Genomic DNA, 21,093 nt, shown 5'->3' with positions numbered 1-21,093 from the left:
TTTTCCAAAAAGGATTAAAATGTCATAAAAATTATCCCATGCAACTCGTTCCATATTCCAAGTGTTCTTAAGGCATATGATAGGGTTTGCCAAGAAACAAATAGAAAATATAATCTATTAAGCGAAAATCTCCAGTCATTGCATTTGTGCATTTATACGAGTTTTCAGTTTATAGTTCATTTGCATTTATTGTTCGCGCTGGCGCGCCTAGGAAAAGCACACAAGAGAGTAATTTTGAAACATCAAGACAAATAAAATTATGACTTAAAACACAATTTCTTTACTGAGGTGAATATAACTGTTCTGAGACGAGCGTAGAATGTGCGCAAAGAGTGCTCCGTCTATAATCACTAAAAGCTGTCACTCACTTCAGTTCATCACAATCTCACGACGTTCCATTAATAAGCTCTCTGCACAACGAATCTCTTATTTACATCTTATCTACACATTGTTATAATGAGAGGATTCACAAGCTTGCAGAACTCCGCACCTGACAAAAACTCGCCGTTTTGAGTGAACATTTGACGCTCTCCATAACACAAATACATACTGGTGCATTTCGCGAATATCAGACGGGGCCCTAAGCAGCCGCTTACCTCGCCTACTGGTTAAGTCCACCCCTGTTAATGTCTTGATACAGTGGAAGAATTCTTCAAAGGCGCACCAGGACCACGTGGACGTCCAGGAAATGCAGGGAAAAAGGGACCAAAGGGTAAGTTAATAAACTGCTGGGGTTATTTGGATGTCATGAAGGTAGCATGGTGTTAAAAAAAAATGAATGAATGAACAAAATCATTTCATGTTGTGCATGACATTGTCAGAACCTTAATTATTTTTAGAGCAGAATGAAGAATTCTTCTCTCTTCTCTAGAAACACAGAAGGTCTTTGTTGCTGACATTTGTTGTCTTTGTTAATCCTGCTATACCGGTGATGATTTGTATTATTTGATCAGGTGACCATGGTCCATGCGATTGCGATGTAAGATCCCCACCTGGTCCTCCGGGTCCTCCTGGTGATGCTGGGGACTTTGGCATGGCAGGCGAGTGGGGTCAGCAGGGTGATCAGGGAGAGCCAGGAACCATAGGTGTGGATGGGATGCCTGTAAGTAGACATACACCATGTCTCCATGCCTTGTTAAAGAAAAGTTCACCCAAAATTTGTCATTATTTACTCACCCTCAAGTTGTTCCAAACCTATATGATTATGTTGGTAAGCAAACAGTTGGCGGTAGCCATTGACTTCCATAGCATGGGGGTTCCTAAGGAAATCAATGGCTACCAGCAACTGTTTGGTTAAAAACATTCTTCAAAATATCTTTCTTTGTTTTCAACAGAAGAAACACACTCATACAGGTTTTAAACAACTTGAGAGTGAGTAAATGATGGCAGAATTTAAATTTCCTGGGTGAAATATCCCTTTATAATCACATGAGATACGAAAATGTTTGCATCTGCGCATTGGCAAATTTTTGAAATTTACAGGGTATCGCTGGTACAAGAGGATCACCTGGACCCAAAGGCAGAAAAGGAGAGCTGGGATTCGCTACTCAGAAAGGTGCAATAATGTTCGGTTACATATTACATATGAGAGTAGATATACATTTTAATATTTTCCCTGCACTTGTGAAATACAGGACAACCTGGTGACCCAGGGGACCCAGGTGCTAGTGGCTTTCTAGGAGAGCAAGGAAGGCATGGGCTTGATGGAAGAGATGGTGAACCAGGTTTTCAAGGACTTCCTGTGAGTCTTTATCTGATCACTCAAAAACAGCACTAAATAGAAGACTAAATAGATATTTATCAAGTGATGCCAGTTTTAACCAAACTATGCAGTGTAATTCATAATTATCTACATGCTTATTTTCCTTCAGGGAGAAGGTCCTGTAGGTGAGCCTGGAGACAAGGGGTACCCAGGTCGGGGTGGTCCTCCAGGTCTAATAGGTCTAATAGGACAACCTGGTCAAGTTCTCGGAGCAACTAAAGGTCTAAGGGGCCTTCCTGGAGACGAAGGACAAGTTGGTATTGAGGGGAAACAAGGGTTACCTGGTGCTCCAGGTGTGTAAAAATTTTATTTTAACATCACTGATATATTATTATAGTTTTTGTTAATATTCTAAATTGTATTTTATTTTTCTGTTTTCACATTGATTTAGTTTTAGTAATTTTGTAGTGTTTTGTCATTTTTAGCATTGTTTATAATGTATGGTTTTATTCATTTATTTTAGTACTTAAAGATAAACTAAAATGAGAAATGTTGCATTGGCAACTAGCTGAAATAAAATAAGCTTCATTTTAACATTGATAAAAAATACTGGTGTTTAAAAATACTGAGATTCCTTTTAATCTTATACATGTGTCTTACAGGAGACTGTAGCCCACAAGGAGGAGATCAGTGGAGTATTCCAGGTAAAGATCTCTCTCCTGTCTTAGTGCTTCACCACATAGCAGTACTTCCACCATATATGGTCACCAATAACCATACATTGGCATTATTAACCAAGTCATCAGATTAAGTTGGCTTGAAAAATCCAATTCACTGATCTGCTATCTAAGCTTCTTCTTCTTCTTCTTCTTCTTCTTCTTCTTCAGAGCCAAAATTGAGTTATTATCTCCTCCTAGAGCTGTAAAGCTACAACCACTGAACTCGTGTCAGACCTTCAGACTGTTCTGAAGTTAGCTGCTATCTTTTCTAACTGATCCGGTGGCGGGGGGGGGTATTATAGGGTATAAAAAGTATAAAGTATAAACTTTCATACGAGACTTTAAGCTTTTTTTTTTTATCCGCTGGTTTTAGCCGAATTTAGCTGGTTTTTAACTTTTTATGTATTTATTAGTGCTGTCAAAATTTGCGTATTAACACAGGCAATTATTTTTTCAGTTTAACACGTTAAAAATATTTAACGCAGTTAACGCAGGGGTGGGGCTAGGGTTGGCCAAGTTGTGAAGTTACCAAAAAGGCAATTAAATCTGCCTTAAATCTGTGCGTGTATGTATGTATTTGGTATATAAGTCACATTTGATGTCTCTAAAATGCAGTGGTTTTCCAAACTGTCCTGGAACAGCCCAACACACTCGATTCAACTCATTAGTAGAGACTTTAAGACCTGAAGTGGGTCAGAATGGGTAAAGAGATGCATGTCAGATCCACGTCATGTTCAGCAGCAGCAGCTCTTAAAAGAATAGCAGCCAAAAAACATAATAACCAGCTGCTGCGATGTATGTTAAGCAAAGATCAAAAGAAAATGAGGAAATCAGTAACTATTGTAGCTATAAGGATTTATCTGTATTTAATTTGGAATTTAGTGTTTGATAACTTTATTCAATTTCTGTATATTTCCTACTTACTGAAGGCCACGGGTAAATATTACATTTATTATAATGAGTTTATGGGAAGATTGTTTTAAAATAACTTCTAATTTAAGTGAACTTAAAACAATCTCTATAAAATAGAGACATCAGTAGTATTGGAGTGATACTGGCCTTCAGTCATAAAAAAAAAGATGCCATTATACACATATTAAAAACATACTGTCTTTATGTTGTTTCTACATTCTTTTAAAGATTGAATATGAAATTATTGCAATGTAAATGTATTTTTAAAAACTTTAATGTTAGGTGGGATTAATCGTGATTCATTTCAGAAAAATTGTGCGATTAGTTGTTGTTTTTTTGTCGATTTACTTTTTTTGCTAAATCAGCTGATTTTAGCTGTTTTTTTATCTATCAAACATTCTAGCTTTGAAAACTATTAAACTGTAACTTAAAATTATTTCAAATGTAAAACCTTCAAACTTAAAGCTGTTAAAACTTCTTCAAACTTTCTGCCTTGACTTTCTCAAACCAACTTAAAGTTTGTCTACAAACCTTACTCCTCTAGTTAGATTATTATTGCACTTCTGCAAGTAACTCAGCTTGAACCGCTTAATTCATAGACTATTAAAACTTCAGCGTTAGGTGTGATGTCTATTTTATTATTAAGAACATTACAGCAAATTTTTAGATCAAACCTGGTTTTGATGAAATATTTAAAACTTTAAAATTGTGCATGTTGTCCATCATGTTAATCTTATTATAGTGGAATGTATTGGAGATCCTGGGCCACCTGGAGAGAGAGGGCAGCCTGGACTTCCAGGGTTAGGTGGATTTCCTGGTAATGGATGTATTATTGTAACATTTTTCACATCTAAAAAAAAATCAAGTAATTTGTTTATTTCTGGTTACATTATGGCTGCCCATATATGTATGTTCTAGGACTGCAAGGTGCTAAAGGCTCACCAGGTCTTTTTGGAGAACCTGGAGCCAAAGGAGAGAAAGGTGAACCAGGAAGAGGAGGCCCACCTGGACCAATAGGTAAGCATTGGGAGGCCTCCGTGTTTCTTTACATTTTATTGAATCATTCTTATACTTCTGTCTGTCTCCTTTTCTCAGCTCTGACAATGTAATTTTGACCCTATAGGTTTTGTTGGACCTCGGGGCGACTTAGGATATCCTGGCACCAAAGGTGTGGAAGGAACTCCAGGCCTTTCTGGTAAACCAGGTGTGGATGGTGCTTTAGGGGAAAAGGGTGAACATGGTGAAGTTTTAGGAGCTTCTTCTGGCGCCGCTGGAGACCTAGGACTGCCTGGACAAAGGGGTGTCATTGGTCTTCCAGGAGACCCAGGACCTCAAGGACACCATGGTGAGAAACCCACCCGTCAAACCCATAGTGATGAATATATGCTGAATCTATATAGCCATCGGTCTTTGTAAAACTATTTCAAACTTTCAGGTTCAAGTTTCAAAGTTTATCTTGGCAAACATTTATTTTCTAGTTTGTTCCTATTGCATATAAATGTCATAGTTTAAAAAATGCTTTGAGAGTTTCAGTTAAACGAATACAATCTATGGTCTATGATTATTATTTGATTTGCATTTAATTTTTTTGTGGATATGTGGATTTTTTTCTGTGATTGTAAATCCTATTTAAACATTTATGCCACCACATTCATCATTTATGCCGCTTCTCCACCCAGAAACTTAGAAGTGACAGTCTGTCTGTGATTAAGATGAATCAGTTGTTCTTGAGACTCACTAAAGAATGCAATGTCACATAGGTATGGAGGGAATGCCTGGCATGATTGGCCTTAAGGGTGAAAGTGGCCCTCCAGGTTTTCAAGGAGAGACAGGAACACCTGGATCACCAGGAACATTTGGCTTTCCTGGGCAGCCTGGTCAAGTAGGACCTCCTGGACCACCTGGAAAGACCGGAGAAGCAGGTAACTCAACTGATACTAAAAAAATTAGCCACTGTACTAAACTAAACTTATTAGGGGCTTTTGCACCAGGTGGTAAAGGGTTAGTTCAACAAAAAATGAAAATTAGTCCATGTTTTACTCACCCTCAAGGCATCCTAGATATATTATAGGGCCTTTCGCACTGCTTTAGTTCCAGAACTAAAAGTACAGTACTAAAGTACTGGGACGATTTTGCACAAACTATTTCCCAGAACCATTTAAAGGGTTGCATTTGCACCGACAGTGGGTACTAAGAAGTGACGTAAGCCGGTCGATAGCGACGTCATTTGTACGCAGCATTCAACAACGTAAACAAAGAAGAACAACGTTAACAACAGGAGGATGGAAGATGCTGTGATCGGAGCTGTGTTTTTGTTATGTCTCGTGTTATGTCTTGTTATGTTTCACAATAATGGACATGGAATTTCAATGGAATGTGTCAAGCGATTGAAAGAACGGAAAGGAGGACGTTGAATCTCCAACGACAACTTTCAGTGCTACATTTCATTGAGGCTGATAGAAGCACAAAACACAGTATGATACAATGTTTACACAGTATATGTTTACACAGTGTTTTAAATCATGGCGGGTGAGGGCGTTTTCGTACGCGTTTAGCCAATCGGCGTACACTTATGTCACGGATAGTTCCTAGAACTGTTTTAGACCCTACTCTGAAGTAGGAGCTAATTTAGTTCCTCCAAACGGAGTTCCTAGTACTAAAACCGTTCCTAGAACTAAAACCGTTCCTACTTCCCGTGGTGCGAACACGCCAAAAAGTGGGTAGTTCCACAATTAGTTTGGGTACTATAAAAAGGTTCCTGCGGTGCAAAAGGCCATTATGAATGTCTTCTTTCAGATGAGTCCAATTGGAGTTATATTAAATATTGTCCTGGCTCTTTCCAGCTTTATAATGGCATGGGCGGGTGTTTTTGTTCAACAGTCCAAAAGTAGTTAAATAAAGTGCATCGATCCATATTAAAATGTGCCCCACACGGCTCCAGGGGGTGAATAAAGGCCTCCTGTAGCAAATTGATGCGTTTTTGTAAGAAAAATATCCATATTTAAAACGATATAAACCTTTCTTTCACTTCTGCTAAGTGTCATAGGCGGAGGCGTTCCGGCAGATGATGTAAGACGTAGGCGTAGGCGTAGCGTAAGCGCCGGTGAATAGTGACAAACGCGGAAGTGCGATGGAGAGAGAACAAAACAAAATGCTGGTCACGAATTAGAAGCACAAAATAAGGATTTTGTAAAGAAAAATGTTGGAGGATTTTGATATAAGTAAAGAGGAGACTGGTTTTCCTTTGGTAAAGTAAGGAAACTTTGCTTCATTGGCTCCTGTAAACAAACGTTGGTTTTCGCTACAACTACGTCTGACATCATCCACCGGAAAGGCAGTCTCTCATGAACGCACGTACGACAGTTAGCAGAAGTTACACAAAACTGTAAATATTGTTTTAAGTATGGATTTACAGGAGGCCTTTATTCACCACCCGGAGCCGTGTCATGTGATGCACGTTTTAATAAGGATGCATGCGCTTTATTTGACGTCTTTTGAACTGTTGAACAAAAACACCTGCCCATGTCATTATAAAGCTTGTAAGAGCAAGGACAATTTTTAATATAACTTCGATTGGATTCGTCTGAAAGAAGAAAGTCATATACACCTAGGATGCCTTGAGGGTGAGTAAAACATGGGCTAATTTAAATTTTTGGGTAAACTAATCCTTTAAAGGAACTCATTACAAGAAGTAGCCACTAGGATGGTCCCCCGAGAATTACATTTTCCCCTAGGGCCATTTTCCTGGTTGCATTAGCATTGCCAGTAGGAACTCTGAAGTGACGTAAGCCGGCTGACAGCAACATAGTTTAAGTGCTGCATTCAACAACTTAAACAACTGGAGGATGAAGGAGTCCCTTGAGTTAGTTTGTGGAGTAAGTACATGTAAACTGTGTGTTTACGTGTTTTTAAAAATTTTTTTTTTTAAAGGCAGGTGCCGGTGTTTCTTATGGTATGCATTCAACCAATCAACGTACAGTAGTTCCTATTGTGCTGGCTTAGACCCTACTTTGAAGTAGGAGCTAATTGTTCCTACAACTAAACTCACTCCCTGTTCCTGTGGTGTGCATGCCAAAGGCCAAAAATCATGTACTTCCACTGTTCCTCTGGTGTGAATGCCCCTATTGCCTGATTTTTCTTTACTCTCTGGTCCAACTCTATCATATAAATCATTAAATTGTTTTGATTTGTAAGGAATTTCATGGATCCTATAGTCTTCAGGATCATAAACATAAATTCAGTCAAGTGTGTCCAAACATTTGACTAGTGGTGTATATAATACAGTACATTGCATTTGATTTAAGTGGAATGAAGCAACATTTCTTTCTCCCAACAATGCTTAAATATTCTGGGTCTCTATAGGTCCAAGTGGAGAAAGAGGAAATCAGGGAGACCCAGGCCTTTCTGGGCCCAGAGGAGTAAAGGGTGTCACTGGAGAACCAGGAAACTTTGGTCTACAAGGAAATATTGGGCCACCTGGAGATCCAGGACAACAGGGGCCATTTGGTATTGATGGTCATCCAGGGATAAAAGGTCAGTTGCCTTTTCTGTATGTTATGTTATGTTGATAAAACGTTGAGTCTTCTTCCGGTTGAGTGAACGCTGGCGCAACTGGCTGCCGCTGCTCTCCGGTGTTTTAACTTTTACCTTTGTTGAGCTTCGTTGTTGAACTTCGTTTTGACTGACACGATGAGGACTTACCATTTTTTCATCATCGTTTGGATTGTTCTATCGTCACTGCTCCACTCGCCGACTTCACTGTTTTTATATACAGCGACCGAGCTCTACCGGCTTCGGTGCTACTCTGCAGAGCCTCCGCCTTCACTCTGCCTCTATCAGGACATTGTTTACCATCCCCGCCCGAAATACAGCCATCGTGGGTCTTGACGGGGTTTCAGGTATGATGACTCGAAGGCTATACGGTCATTCTGGACCCCAGCTCCGCGAGCAGTGAGGAATACTTGGCGGATTGTTGACCAGAGTGTCTTGGCTAGCTTAGCCAGATCGGCTAGCCCTTCACTGGGTGGAAATGAGCTCAAAATCGGACTTTTTAATGTACGTTCACTCTCTAACAAGGGTCTCTTCATCAGTGACATTGTGGATGATCGTAAGTTCAATTTATTCTGTTTGGTTGAGACCTGGCAGCAAGAGAATGACTTTTTAGAGTTGAATCATGCGTGTCCCCCGGGGTTTGTTTATATTTCGCAACCTCGTATCTCCAGACGTGGCGGAGGTCTAGCCATACTTCACAAATCGACTTATAAAGTATCTCCGTTGTCTGTATCAATGTACGCTTCTTTTGAATCAGTTGCTTTATCTATCAGTGGTCCAACACCTACAGTTTTAGCTGTTGTTTATCGACCTCCCAAATACTGTAATGCATTCTTAAATGAATTTTGTGCATTTTTAACTTCACTGTGTACCTTATCACCTAATATTATTTTACTGGGCGATTTTAATATTCATGTGGACATTGCTAGTAACTCACTCACAAGGTATTTCATTTCCTGCCTGGACAGTTTTGGTCTCCAGCAATATGTGGACTTTCCGACCCATTCTAAAGGCCACACTCTGGACCTTGTTTGCTGTTCAGGTGTTAGACCTCTGGACTGTACGGCAACTGCAATACCCTTATCCGATCATAAATTGCTTTCTTTCAATGTAAATGTTACACACTCTAGATCCAAGCAACAACGTTCTATGACATTCCGGAATATAAAAAAGATCAACCCCTCAGCTTTTACTGTTGCAATCACTGACCTTCCATACAGTGACCATCTCTCTTCCTCTGATGATTTGGTCTCCTTTTATAATTCTGAACTACGACAGCTCCTGGATAATTTTGCACTTCTTAAAACTCGGACTGTATCTTTCATTAACTCTGCGCCCTGGTTTACTCCTGAACTTCGCCAGCTAAAAACTTGTGGGCGGCGTTTGGAACGCCTTTACAAACGAACTGGACTTATGGTACATAGAGAGCTGTATAACGAACATGTTCATCTTTATAAAGATGCTCTTTCTGCTGCCAAATATGAGTTTTATTCACATTTAATTGAGTCTGGAGATTGTAATACTAAAGCTTTGTTCTCCACTGTAAATCGTATACTGAAACCACCTGACAGCCTTCCTGCACACCTGTACTGCACTGCTCAATGTGTTGAATTCATGTCTTTTTTTAGTAACAAAATAAATGCTATCCACCAACAGCTGGCCTCTCCGGCTAACCCATATTGTAATTCATTATGTAGCATTTCAATCGATTCCCCTCTTACTCTTTTCTCTTCTTTTACCCTGCCATCTGAATTAGAAATTTCTAATTTTATTTATAAATCTAATTCTTCCACATGCTTACTTGATCCTATACCAACTCACCTGGTAAAAGACTGTCTTCCTTCTCTTTTTCCTCTTATAACTCGTATTGTTCAAACTTCCCTTAGTTCTGGCACTGTTCCATCATCTTTTAAAATAGCTGCTATAACCCCAGTGCTCAAAAAACCTGGTGCAGACCCTAACAATTTAGATAACTTCCGTCCCATCTCAAATTTATTTCGAAAATACTTGAAAAAGCAGTTGCAGCACAGGTTCAAGCTCACCTTAGTAATAATAACTTATATGAGTGTTTTCAGTCAGGATTTCGCCCTAAGCATAGTACAGAAACCGCCTTGGTGAGAGTAACTAATGATCTGTTAATGGCTGCTGATGGTGTGTCCTTATCTATTCTTGTTTTGCTTGATTTGAGTGCAGCTTTTGATACCATTTCACACAATATCTTGTTAAACCGTTTATCTGCTATTGGTATTTCTGGTACTCCTCTCACTTGGTTTACTTCATACCTTTCCAATCGTACACAGTTTGTACAATTAAAAGTTTTCACTCCCATTCATTTTCTGTTAGCTGGTGTCCCCAAGGTTCTGTCCTAGGTCCTCTGCTGTTCCTAATTTATCTTCTCCCACTTGGTAATATCTTTTCAAAATTTGATATTAAATTTCACTGTTATGCTGATGATACACAACTTTATGTATTTACTAAGCCTGATTCCATTCTTCCACCAGCCTGTCTTACTAACTGTCTTCACGAAATAAAAACCTGGTTCTCTGCAAACTTTCTTAAACTTAACAGCAATAAGACTGAAGTACTCCTTGTAGGCACTAATTCTATTCTCTCTAGGTCCTGTAGTTTTTCTTTATCAATTGATGCCTCCTCAGTCTCTCCTTCTCGCCAGGTTAAGAACCTAGGGGTCATCTTTGACAGCACTCTTTCATTTGAAGCTCACATTAATAGTATAACCCGGTTTTGCTACTTTCATCTCCGTAATATTGCTCACCTTCGTTCATTTCTCTCCCCACACAGTACTGCCATTCTTGTTCACTCACTTGTCACCTCTCGCATTGACTACTGTAATTCTCTTCTATTTGGTTTACCACACAAGCTTCTTCATAAACTCCAGTTGATTCAGAATTCAGCTGCTCGCATCATAACCCGCGTTCCAACTATACAACACATTACTCCATCTCTTCAACAGCTAAATTGGCTTCCCATCAAATTTCGCATTGAATTTAAAATCTTTCTTCTCACATATAAAACTCTCTATAACCTCGCTCCAACTTATCTCTCAGATCTCATTCAGCCCTACGCTCCTTCTCGAATGCTTCGTTGTTCCTCAATGGGCCTTCTCCATACACCCACGGCTCGTTTAACAACTATGGGTCATAGAGCCTTTAGCCGTGCTGCCCCTCGCCTTTGGAATTCCCTCCCAGCTACCATCCGCAATTTAGACTCGTTTTCCCAATTCAAAGCTAAACTCAAAACTCACTTATTCAGAATAGCTTATCCTACATGATTACTGTCTGCACTTAAATCTGATTTTTTTTTTTTTTTTTTTTTTTTTTTTGGGGGGAACTGCTGTTTTCTTTTTCTTTTCATGGTTCATTGATATTGTTGCTATTTATTGTTGTTTTATTTATTGCTCCTTGATGTACGGTGACCTTGAGTGATTTGAAAGGCGCCTTAAATAAAATGTATTATTATTATTATTATTATTATTTGCCCTGATTTTCCCCCGATTTTACAGTCTGAACAAGTTGACGCTAGTTGAGGAAAGTCGGAGCCAGTCTGCAGATTACAGCTGACAGATTCCACAGAAAATCGCGTGGTGTATGATGGTCACAGACTTAGATTTTTTAGCTTCAGACTTTGACTCCATCCAGTCGGAGGATATCAAACATGTTTGATATTTTCAGCCGATTTTAGAACACCTGTGTTTTCATTTGTCATGCGTCTCCTAGCAACAAGGCGCACGTTTCTGCGTGAGTTTGTTGTGATCGGAACAACTTTAAAGTCTGGTAGTGTATGATCTTCAGTCGCATAGTGTATGATGCCCAGTTTTCCTTTGTCACTATTTACAAAGTCGGTAAGTGTATGATGCCTGTTTTAAAAATCTGTTCAGATTTTAAAAGTTGTGTAGTGTATTCCAGGCTTTATGAACAGGTTTGTCTACTTTACATTTCCATGAGTACAAATCTTAATGATTAAGCATATAATGATATTCTAGGCCTAGGGAATAGTGTGCTTCTAATTTTATAGCAACAGTTTGGACAGGACACTTTTCTATTCTAACATGACACTGCCTCTGTGTATAAGGCAAGGTTCAAAAAGAATCGATTCATTCAGTCAGTGTAGAACAGGGGTGCCCAATTGGTCGATCGGCAATGCTGGTAGATCGCGCTTTAGGTCAGTGGTTCCTAACCAGGGGGGTGCAAGATAACTTAAAACTAACATATAATATATTCACTAATGTTATGATTAATATGTTAAATAATATATATATATATATATATATATATATATATAACAGCACCACCTCTCTACGTATTCTGTGATATTCTGTGTTTCGGAGCAGCGAACCGTTTCTCATCGCACTGTGAGAAATACAGATATATGATACACGAACTAGCTCTCGGCTGGATAAAAGAAGCCAGTGTCACACTAGAAGCCTAAAGTTTTGATGGACGGCTATTGTAATCAAGGTAAAGATGACTACAGTAACATACAGGATCGTGCATTAGACGTGCGTTGTGTCCCTTATAATTGATGCGCAAACGAACTGTGTATATGCGCTCTCGGCACACTGATCACTATAACATATTTCTGTTTGAATACAGCTCAGTATATTCACGTAGTTGAATACAGCGAGTGTTTTATAACGGATGATCGCGTGTTTTGGAGAAGTTTGTGAGGATCAGTGGTGTTTATGTACATATGGGCATCAGACGCTCCAAACAGCTTGTTCTGACAGAGGAACTATTCACTGATGGCGTTGTTGTGCCGCCTTCAGATCGCTGAGTTCAGAATGGTTTCATTTTTCTTTTGTGAGCCTGGACCACAAAACCAGTCTTAAGTCGCTGGGGTATATTTGTAGCAATAGCCAAAAATACATTGTATGGGTCAAAATGATCAATTTTTCTTTTATGCCAAAAATCATTAGGATAGTAAAGATCATGTTCCATGAAGATATTTTGTAAATTTCTTACCGTAAATATATCAAAACTTCATTTTTGATTAGTAATATGTATTGCTAAGAACTTTATTTGGACAACTTTAAAGGCGATTTTCTCAATACTTTGATTTTTTGCACCCACAGATTTATAGTACATATTGTAAATATCAAATATTGTCCAATCCTAACAAACCACACATCAATGGAAAGCTTATTTATTCAGCTTTCATGTGATGTCTAAATCTCAATTTAGAAAAAATTGACACTTAAGACTGGTTTTGTGGTCCAGGGTCACATTTGTATTTTGGTGTGTTTAGTGATTCTGAATGAACCAGGATAGTAGTTTATATGCAGTCCTTTGGCATCTCCCTGTGGTATTGTTTGGTATGGCAGGTTGACTTGCTTATATGTTAGAATTATAATTTAGCTTTACATATACTTTTAAGTTGTACAGAATATCTGCAGTGACATTTAAGTACAAAGTATGCTTGCAAAAAAGAACATGGAATATTTAAATCTATCTTGAATTTGTTTTGTTTAAAAAATACATGTAATTGAAAAGTAATTACAAATACAAAGGTTTTAGTGAATAGAAAAGTTTTGGCTTCCAGTATTGATTTGTAGAGGAGGGGTTCTTGGAGTAAAAAGAACCACTGCTTTAGGTAAATGGAGGCACAGTTCTACAGGGTTACTAAGTATTGAACATTATTTTATTATTATTATTATTGTTTTTATTAAAAATTAAATGAATGCAATATAAAGATACATCCCAACAAGCTTTTTTATTTATTTATTTTATAAGTATTTTATTATTTATTTATTTTTCACTTGGTACACTCTTAGAAAAGATGTGTTAAAAATGACACAACTGTGTTAAATTTTAACACATTAATGGGTGAGTTCTGGGACAACGTTTTTTGTGTTAATTTTTACTCATTCATTGTGTTGATGGTTTTAACACAGTAAATGTGTCAGAAAGGTTATCACAAAGATGTGTAAACATGTGTATAATTTAACACATTATGTGCTGTCCTTCACTACATACATTATGTTAAAGAAAACATACATAAAATTCTAAACAAAATGTTCACATTTGGCAAAATGAATGGAAAAATCATTGGTTGTTTAGCTTATTGTCAAAATATTTATTATGATGAAATATCAACAATTACATAGAACTGCAGAATATATATATACATACAATTTTAAGCAGTCAAAAAGGAAATGTCCAACACGGGACAAAAAAGTTATTTTCATCTCATTAGGTAACATGACGCATAACCCCACCTTCATAGTCATTTCACTTTTTTCCAAACTTTCCTGGATTGATGTACACTGGTGTACGGTGGCCGGGAAGTGCAAAACAACATTACAAAGTGTGAAACACTTTTACGAAGCTCGAGACAAATTTACATTTTGGAAAACATTTTTACCTATCATAAAACACAATTACATGGGAAAAACACTTTTATCAAGGACAAAACAAATTTACATTTTAGAAAACAAATTAACAAGACGCAAAACACTTTTACCAGTCCCGAAACAAATTTACAATGACAGATTCTTCACGGAAAGGGAATGTACCACACACCGGAAGTGACGCGGTGAAAGGTGGTGTTGTTGGTGAGCGCGGTAAATTCATGTTGTGGAGTAAATGCCGTAAATAAAAGTTTATGGTGACCGAACATGGACTGCAGCCAAGGGGTGTTTTGCCCGTTTTGTGGCAAACACATGAGCAGCTTAAGGCGGTTTTGTTGTACGTTTGGTCGGTGTTTGGAGTTTCTAAAGGACGCGAACCAGACGGAAACACAGGGGACGTCTCGACAGCCGGACAGTGTTAAGCTGCTCATGTGTTTGCCACAAAACGGTAGTGATGTGACGTTCGACACCGAGGCTTCGAAGCCTGTATCAAAAAAAAACGAAGCATCTGGCAGTGAAGCACTGTACCGGAGCTTGATTCATTTTGCCAAAACCACGTGATCTGTGACGTCCGAAGCTTCGTTTTCGCACACCACCACGTGACTGCTTCGTATTCTGTTTCAAATACCGCGAACCACTTGCGCAGTTTGAAGTGTCACTCACTTCTTTGATAAGAATGAATCAATATACGAATAAATATATGCATGTGTAGTTTTGTGCATGTTCATTTTGTATTAATTCCCGCTTCACAATCACTTCAGCTGACCATTCTGATAATCTTTTTTTATTTTGATCATTTATGCATATCATATTCTTGCCTATTTTTTCCACAAATTTATTCACTCATTTATTCATATATTGTGTAAAACAATGACTGACATGTAAAATATTAATTTATATAGCGTTAATACTTTCTTTGTTTTATTTTCATAGCACAAACTGATTTATTATCTGAAACAATCCAAAAATGGCTGGGTCGTCTGGGACGCAAAGGCAGCTATTTCCACCTTTTGACCACAAGATGTCGTTAGTGTGCATCTTTTTGAAAAGCTTCGAGTACTGAACCTTTTTACGATACAGTTGAGGGGAAGCCTTGGTGCTTCGCAAAGCTTCATTTTTACATCACTACAAAACGGGCAAAACATCCCTCGGCCGCAGTCCATGTTCGGTCACCATAAACTTTATTTACGGCATTTACTCCACAACCACAACACGAATTTACCGCGCTCACCAACAACACCACCTTTCACCGCGTCACTTCCGGTGTGTGGTACATTCCCTTTCCGTGAAGAATCTGTCATTGTAAATTTGTTTCGGGACTGGTAAAAGTGTTTTGCGTCTTGTTAATTTGTTTTCTAAAATGTAAATTTGTTTTGTCCTTGATAAAAGTGTTTTTCCCATGTAATTGTGTTTTATGATAGGTAAAAATGTTTTCCAAAATGTAAATTTGTCTCGAGCTTCGTAAAAGTGTTTCACACTTTGTAATGTTGTTTTGCACTTCCCGTACTGGTGGCCCAAAAGTATTTTGAAAGATGCTCAAAAAATATTTCTTATTAGCAATGTCTGTACTCTATCTTTTCCACAGCATAGGAGTAAATGTCATTATCAAAATAGCCTTTTAAAAGCCAACACAATGTTTTTGTCCACCTTTGGGAATAAATGAACTTCTCCGAAGACTGGATCCTGCTCAGAACTTTGCCAACATCAGAATGTTCCCTGGTCTGTATGCGTGTCCACAAACACAAATATACTCAGTCCTTCAGTGGAGATCCCTGGTTCCAACACTATATTAAGACAGAGAGAGAGGAGAAAATTCCACATTAGTGTCAATTTATATTTAACCTACATTTTTAAACCTTTTTCACTCTAACATAAGAATATATATATATATATATATATTTGTAAGTAACAGCTTGTCAATAACATATACAAACATTTCAGCTGAACTGTAAACTAAATTATGTCAGATTTAATTTTAATGCTTACATATTCTAAATTCTGTCCAAAAATGCTGAGATCCATAGAGAGAAAGACTCCAATTGAGGATTTAGCCTTCAGCTTGTCTGCAGTGAAGGGGTAGCTGTTTGAGACAAAAACACACTAAGACACATGCAAGCAATCACTGACTATGTGATGATCTTCCTCCTTCCTACAGTAGTTAACCCACCTGTGCGCTGATGTTAGGTACCTTCCTGGTCATGTGGGACTGCAATGGCAGAGAGTCTTCTGCCAAATGAAAGATCAAAATAATGCTAAAATATAAACTAAAGATTATAAACTAAAGAATGCTTGATTTGGTATGAATGAATGATTTAGTGTGAGTTTTATTGCAGTGCTTACCTGAATGGTGAACATAGAAAATGGTCCATCTTCTAATTGGTTCATTTGCTGTGTAATAAACATAATGTTAGACATCACTTATTTGATATAATGTTAGCCAATTTAGATTGTAAGCTACCTGGTCTGCACCAGTGGCTCTAAAGCACTTATAACATATTGCTAATCATTTCAGCAAACTTTTAAATACTTTAGACATAATAAATAAAGAGCATTGCTAGCACTATTTCTTTATCTATAAAAAAAAGTGTCTAAAAGTGCGGTCATATTTACCACTGCTTGGCGAAATTTCACTTTTCTAAATTCAGCCATTTGTAAAGGTGTCTTCTCTCTCGGGAATTTCGAGTGAAATTGAGAAAAGATTGTCTATTTGAAATCAGTTTTCAACGCGTTTTCGCCGCGCTAACCTACAGAAAGCTGCTTGATTTACAGTAAAGTTATGTGACTAATGTGCTTCAGCTAACTAATGTTATTAAACTACACATAAATATGTGTAAAAGAGGTTATTCTTTTCTACACATTTTTATTTAATATTGACACAAAATGTGTAAATTAGAGTGTTACACATAAAATGTAACACATCTTTTCTAATAAGAGTGTAGATCTCGGTGAGTTTCTCATTTGAAAAGTAGATCCCCACACAAAAAAAAAGTGTAGGCACCCCTGGTGTAGAAGAACTTAACTGGTCGGCAGAAAGCAACGTCCTAATCCCAGCTGAACACCTCTGGTGTGACATTAAATGCTAAAAACTCATCACCAAACACCAATGACTTGTACATATGGGTACAGTCATTTTAGACACTTCTAAAACTGTTGCAACAGAGATGGAAATACAGTACAATTTTTAAATACATGAATCGTTTCCATCTTTGTTGCCACAGTTTTGGAACTGCCTTTTTCTGTTCTAAAGAAGGGGGTGTCCCAATACTTTTGTCTATGTAGTGTATGTTCAAGTCATTGGTGTTTGGTAATGAGTTTTTATATCATTGTATGCTTAAACATTAAGAATTTTACTCATGGAAATGACTAAAGTAGTCAAACTTGTTCATTAGAAGGGGGTTACTTCTATACTTTTGCCAATATAGTAATGTATATTGATTGAGCAATATTTTGATCATTGATGGTGCTTAAAATAAATCGAGTGCTGCATTGTTTCTTAACAATAAAGGTTCCAAAGGTGGTCAGGGCATGACGGGTTTCCCTGGAATGCCTGGTAAGCATGGTCTGACGGGCTTTTCGGGACAGAAAGGAAAAATAGGTGATCCAGGACGACAAGGTGCAAAAGGACCTCCTGGCTCTCCAGGTCTAAAAGGTGAATAAAGTTAATAATTCCGTAAATTAGTTTTTCATTACCATTTTCTGTTCTATTTTTTTTTTTTTTCATGTAATATTGTTTTTTAGCGTTCCCATCTTTTTTTGTAACAGGTACATAAAACAATTTGTGCTGAAATGTGCTGCATAATACTAAGATTACACTGAAAGTATTGGCAACTTGTATTTAGGAGCTTGTACTAGGGAGCAAATTTTGCGTTGATTCCTTGTGAGATGATGTCTTCAATATAGTAACTGTTATTGTAGTCTTTTACGTATTGTATACTTGATTGGTTTTGAATGTCTTGTCTGTGCTTGTTGTCAAGGTGAGAGAGGGTTGATGGGACCTCCAGGTGAAAAGCCAATCATACACATAACACCACATATGAAAGAGGTCATGAAGGGAGCAAAAGGTGACCATGGAAAAATGGGAGATACTGGCTTCACTGGTCCCAGAGGTAACTTCACTCATATTAATTTACTACTCAAGGGCACAAAGAATAACATATTTCATGTCAACTACAGAAGCAATGAGAGCTCTGAATGTTAATCAGAATTTGTTCATATGGCGATTATTTACATTTCTGCATATGGTCAGTGTGGAATCACAAGAACTTTGTTAATGGTAATAGAACAAAATGATTCCTTTCAGAGAGACACCTATAGGTTTTCTGTCAACTTGTCTTTGGCCAGGTACAAAAGGTTTTCCAGGTGTTCCAGGAACTGAGGGTGAAGATGGACATCCAGGTGAGCCCAGTGATGCAAAAGGTACTAGAGGTTTTCCCGGAGTAGAAGGATTTCCAGGGCAAAAGGGATTGCCAGGGTTTACAGGACTCCCTGGAATTGATGGTTTTCCTGGAATGCCTGGACCCAGGGTATGACAATGAGCTCAATCTCCCTCTGAAAACCATTTATGATTTAAAACATTGCACAGAATCTCCTTGTATATGGTGTCCTGTTAAAATGCTTTTAGTCATTGTGGCTCATTGTGTTTAAATCGCAGGGTGACAAAGGCACGTCTGGTGCTTATGGACGGACTGGAGAATCTGGAATCAAGGGAATAAAAGGTGTTCATGAATAAACCTCTGAAATGCCCATGCTATACTTAATGTATGACTTTCTCATACTCTTTAAATAAAGTGCCAAAAAGGTTTATGTAAGAATCTTTTATTTAAGGTGAATTTGGTCCTACCATCAGTCTTCCAGGATCAACAGGACTGAGAGGTGAAACTGGGCTTCCTGGACCTTTTGGTAAGAAATTTCTATATTCTGTAGTGCATTAAACACTACGATGATATTTTACTATCCCTATTAGTGAACTGCTTCTTTAATGAGTTTTTAATGTACATTGGTTAGGTGTGAAGGGACTCATAGGTAACACTGGAGAAAGAGGAAGTCCTGGTTTTGATGGCATTGAAGGGATGAAAGGCTATCCAGGAGAAGCTGGAAAAGTTGGGCTATCAGGTACAAGAGTCTTGATCATTATCCTTTGATTTAACAATTTCATTGTTTATGAAATGTTTTTAACTTTTTTTTTTTTAATCAGGCTCTGACGGCCTACAAGGTTTCCCAGGAACCCAGGGTCAGAAGGGCTGGCCTGGCGTGCCTGGACAGGCAGGAGCCCCTGGAGTCCAAGGCCAACCAGGACAAAAAGGTATGTAGTTCTAACTGTAATTTCTTAATGAAACAGCAACATACCTATGCAGATTTCCCTTGTGTGTAAATTTGAAACATGCTTTTTCTGTAAAGATGCTTTAAAACAATATGCATTGTAAATATTCACTTGATAGTCACTTGAATTACAAAACACTAAAGAGAGCTGTTAAATTGATTTATATTTCTGGCTGGCTTATATTTCCTGTAGGATTTCCTGGCCTTAAAGGCATTTTTGGATTGGATGGCCTAAAAGGTCAAAAGGGTATCATGGGTGTTGCAGGTACCTCTAGAGCATAGGACTGATCACATTATACACCTTGTTGTCTTCACTTATGAATAAGAGTTACATGATTTTCATTTCAGAAACGTTCATGGTTGTTGTTATTGTTGTTATATCACGTATATGCAGAAATGACATCTTTGATATGTTGGTATGTAATGACCGCTTTGGTATGTTTTGTCCCCTGCAAGGTTCTGACAACTTGGGTCCTTCTGGCGAGCCAGGAGCAAAAGGAGAGAGAGGAGAGACTGGCGTCCCCAGCACAGAGGCTGGTGTCCCCGGAGAGGCTGGATTCAAGGGTTTCATTGGAGATCCAGGTAGCTCAAAATTCCAAATCTCTCAGTGTTTCCCCTGCCATTATATTAGGTCGTTAATTTTATTTAATATCATTTTATTTTCTATATAGCACCAGATCACAGCAGAAGTCATTCAATGTTACCTTCCCTATAGAATAGGTCTATACCTTGTTGTTTTATTAAACAAACTAAATAGCCTTATGTTATTTATCTTATTTACACGATGGCATGTCATTTCTCTCTCTACATGGTTGCGCATTTACAATTATCCTCTGCTCTCTGTATCACGCACGCACACACGCGCGTGTGTCTGTGTTAATGAATGGTGCAGATGTGCAGTTTTGTTTACTACACAGACACTGACACACACGTGACACTTGCGGAGATATTAGCATCTGTTGTCTCACTAAATGAGGACAGAAATACGTGAACAACATCTCCAAAACTGCTCAGAGTCACTTCATGAGCATTTTACCGTTTCATTTGAGAAAAACTAGCCTCATATCACACAGAAATTTAAAGGTATTCACGGCAACCCGTCAAAATAAAAGTTCGGTTTAACTTGAAGACTGTGCCAGAGATATTGTTCAGTAGAATGTACATAATACTACTAATACTATTAGTAATATTACTAAAATCATTAAAACTTTAATTTTTAAGGAATAATCACACAACATTTCTTCCTTTGTTTGGCAAAAAATATTTTTATTTTTTTAATTTTTCAATAATTAAAAGATAAAAATTCATGTATTATACCTTCATTTGATAACCAGAAAAATGTAAATACACAACTAGGGCTGTGCGATATATCAAACGTGGTGATCATGCGCATCTTGTCAGTAAAGCCGGTTTCGTGATTAGTCATAAATCTCCATCACCTGCTTTCAAATAGAGCGGCATTTAATACACAGAGCCATAGTTTGTTTACTGACAAGCTACACAATATTGTATTCATAATCGAAGTC

At 37.9% G+C, this 21,093-nt stretch overlaps 1 protein-coding gene across 2 annotated transcripts in view; it reads left to right on the top strand.

Moving 5' to 3' along the window:
* col4a2 (collagen, type IV, alpha 2) overlaps positions 1 to 21,093 on the top strand; it is a 101,465-nt gene that overhangs the window by 73,220 nt on the left and 7,152 nt on the right. For both annotated transcript variants that reach the window (XM_058786430.1, XM_058786431.1), the window contains 20 exons: positions 641 to 712; positions 954 to 1,102; positions 1,483 to 1,555; positions 1,635 to 1,741; positions 1,872 to 2,055; positions 2,365 to 2,406; positions 4,076 to 4,150; positions 4,252 to 4,350; positions 4,457 to 4,678; positions 5,094 to 5,255; positions 7,696 to 7,866; positions 17,754 to 17,897; positions 18,223 to 18,354; positions 18,590 to 18,771; positions 18,900 to 18,963; positions 19,073 to 19,147; positions 19,253 to 19,360; positions 19,443 to 19,550; positions 19,761 to 19,832; positions 20,024 to 20,149. In XM_058786430.1, the coding sequence (XP_058642413.1) occupies positions 641 to 712; positions 954 to 1,102; positions 1,483 to 1,555; positions 1,635 to 1,741; positions 1,872 to 2,055; positions 2,365 to 2,406; positions 4,076 to 4,150; positions 4,252 to 4,350; positions 4,457 to 4,678; positions 5,094 to 5,255; positions 7,696 to 7,866; positions 17,754 to 17,897; positions 18,223 to 18,354; positions 18,590 to 18,771; positions 18,900 to 18,963; positions 19,073 to 19,147; positions 19,253 to 19,360; positions 19,443 to 19,550; positions 19,761 to 19,832; positions 20,024 to 20,149 (2,367 nt within the window). The remainder of the gene's footprint in view (positions 1 to 640; positions 713 to 953; positions 1,103 to 1,482; positions 1,556 to 1,634; positions 1,742 to 1,871; positions 2,056 to 2,364; positions 2,407 to 4,075; positions 4,151 to 4,251; positions 4,351 to 4,456; positions 4,679 to 5,093; positions 5,256 to 7,695; positions 7,867 to 17,753; positions 17,898 to 18,222; positions 18,355 to 18,589; positions 18,772 to 18,899; positions 18,964 to 19,072; positions 19,148 to 19,252; positions 19,361 to 19,442; positions 19,551 to 19,760; positions 19,833 to 20,023; positions 20,150 to 21,093) is intronic.

Source organism: Onychostoma macrolepis, chromosome 09, assembly GCF_012432095.1.
Source record: "Onychostoma macrolepis isolate SWU-2019 chromosome 09, ASM1243209v1, whole genome shotgun sequence".
NCBI classification, from domain to species: Eukaryota; Metazoa; Chordata; class Actinopteri; order Cypriniformes; family Cyprinidae; genus Onychostoma; species Onychostoma macrolepis.
Note: the sequence above shows the minus strand (reverse complement) of the source record. Positions and strands in the feature narration are given on the sequence as shown.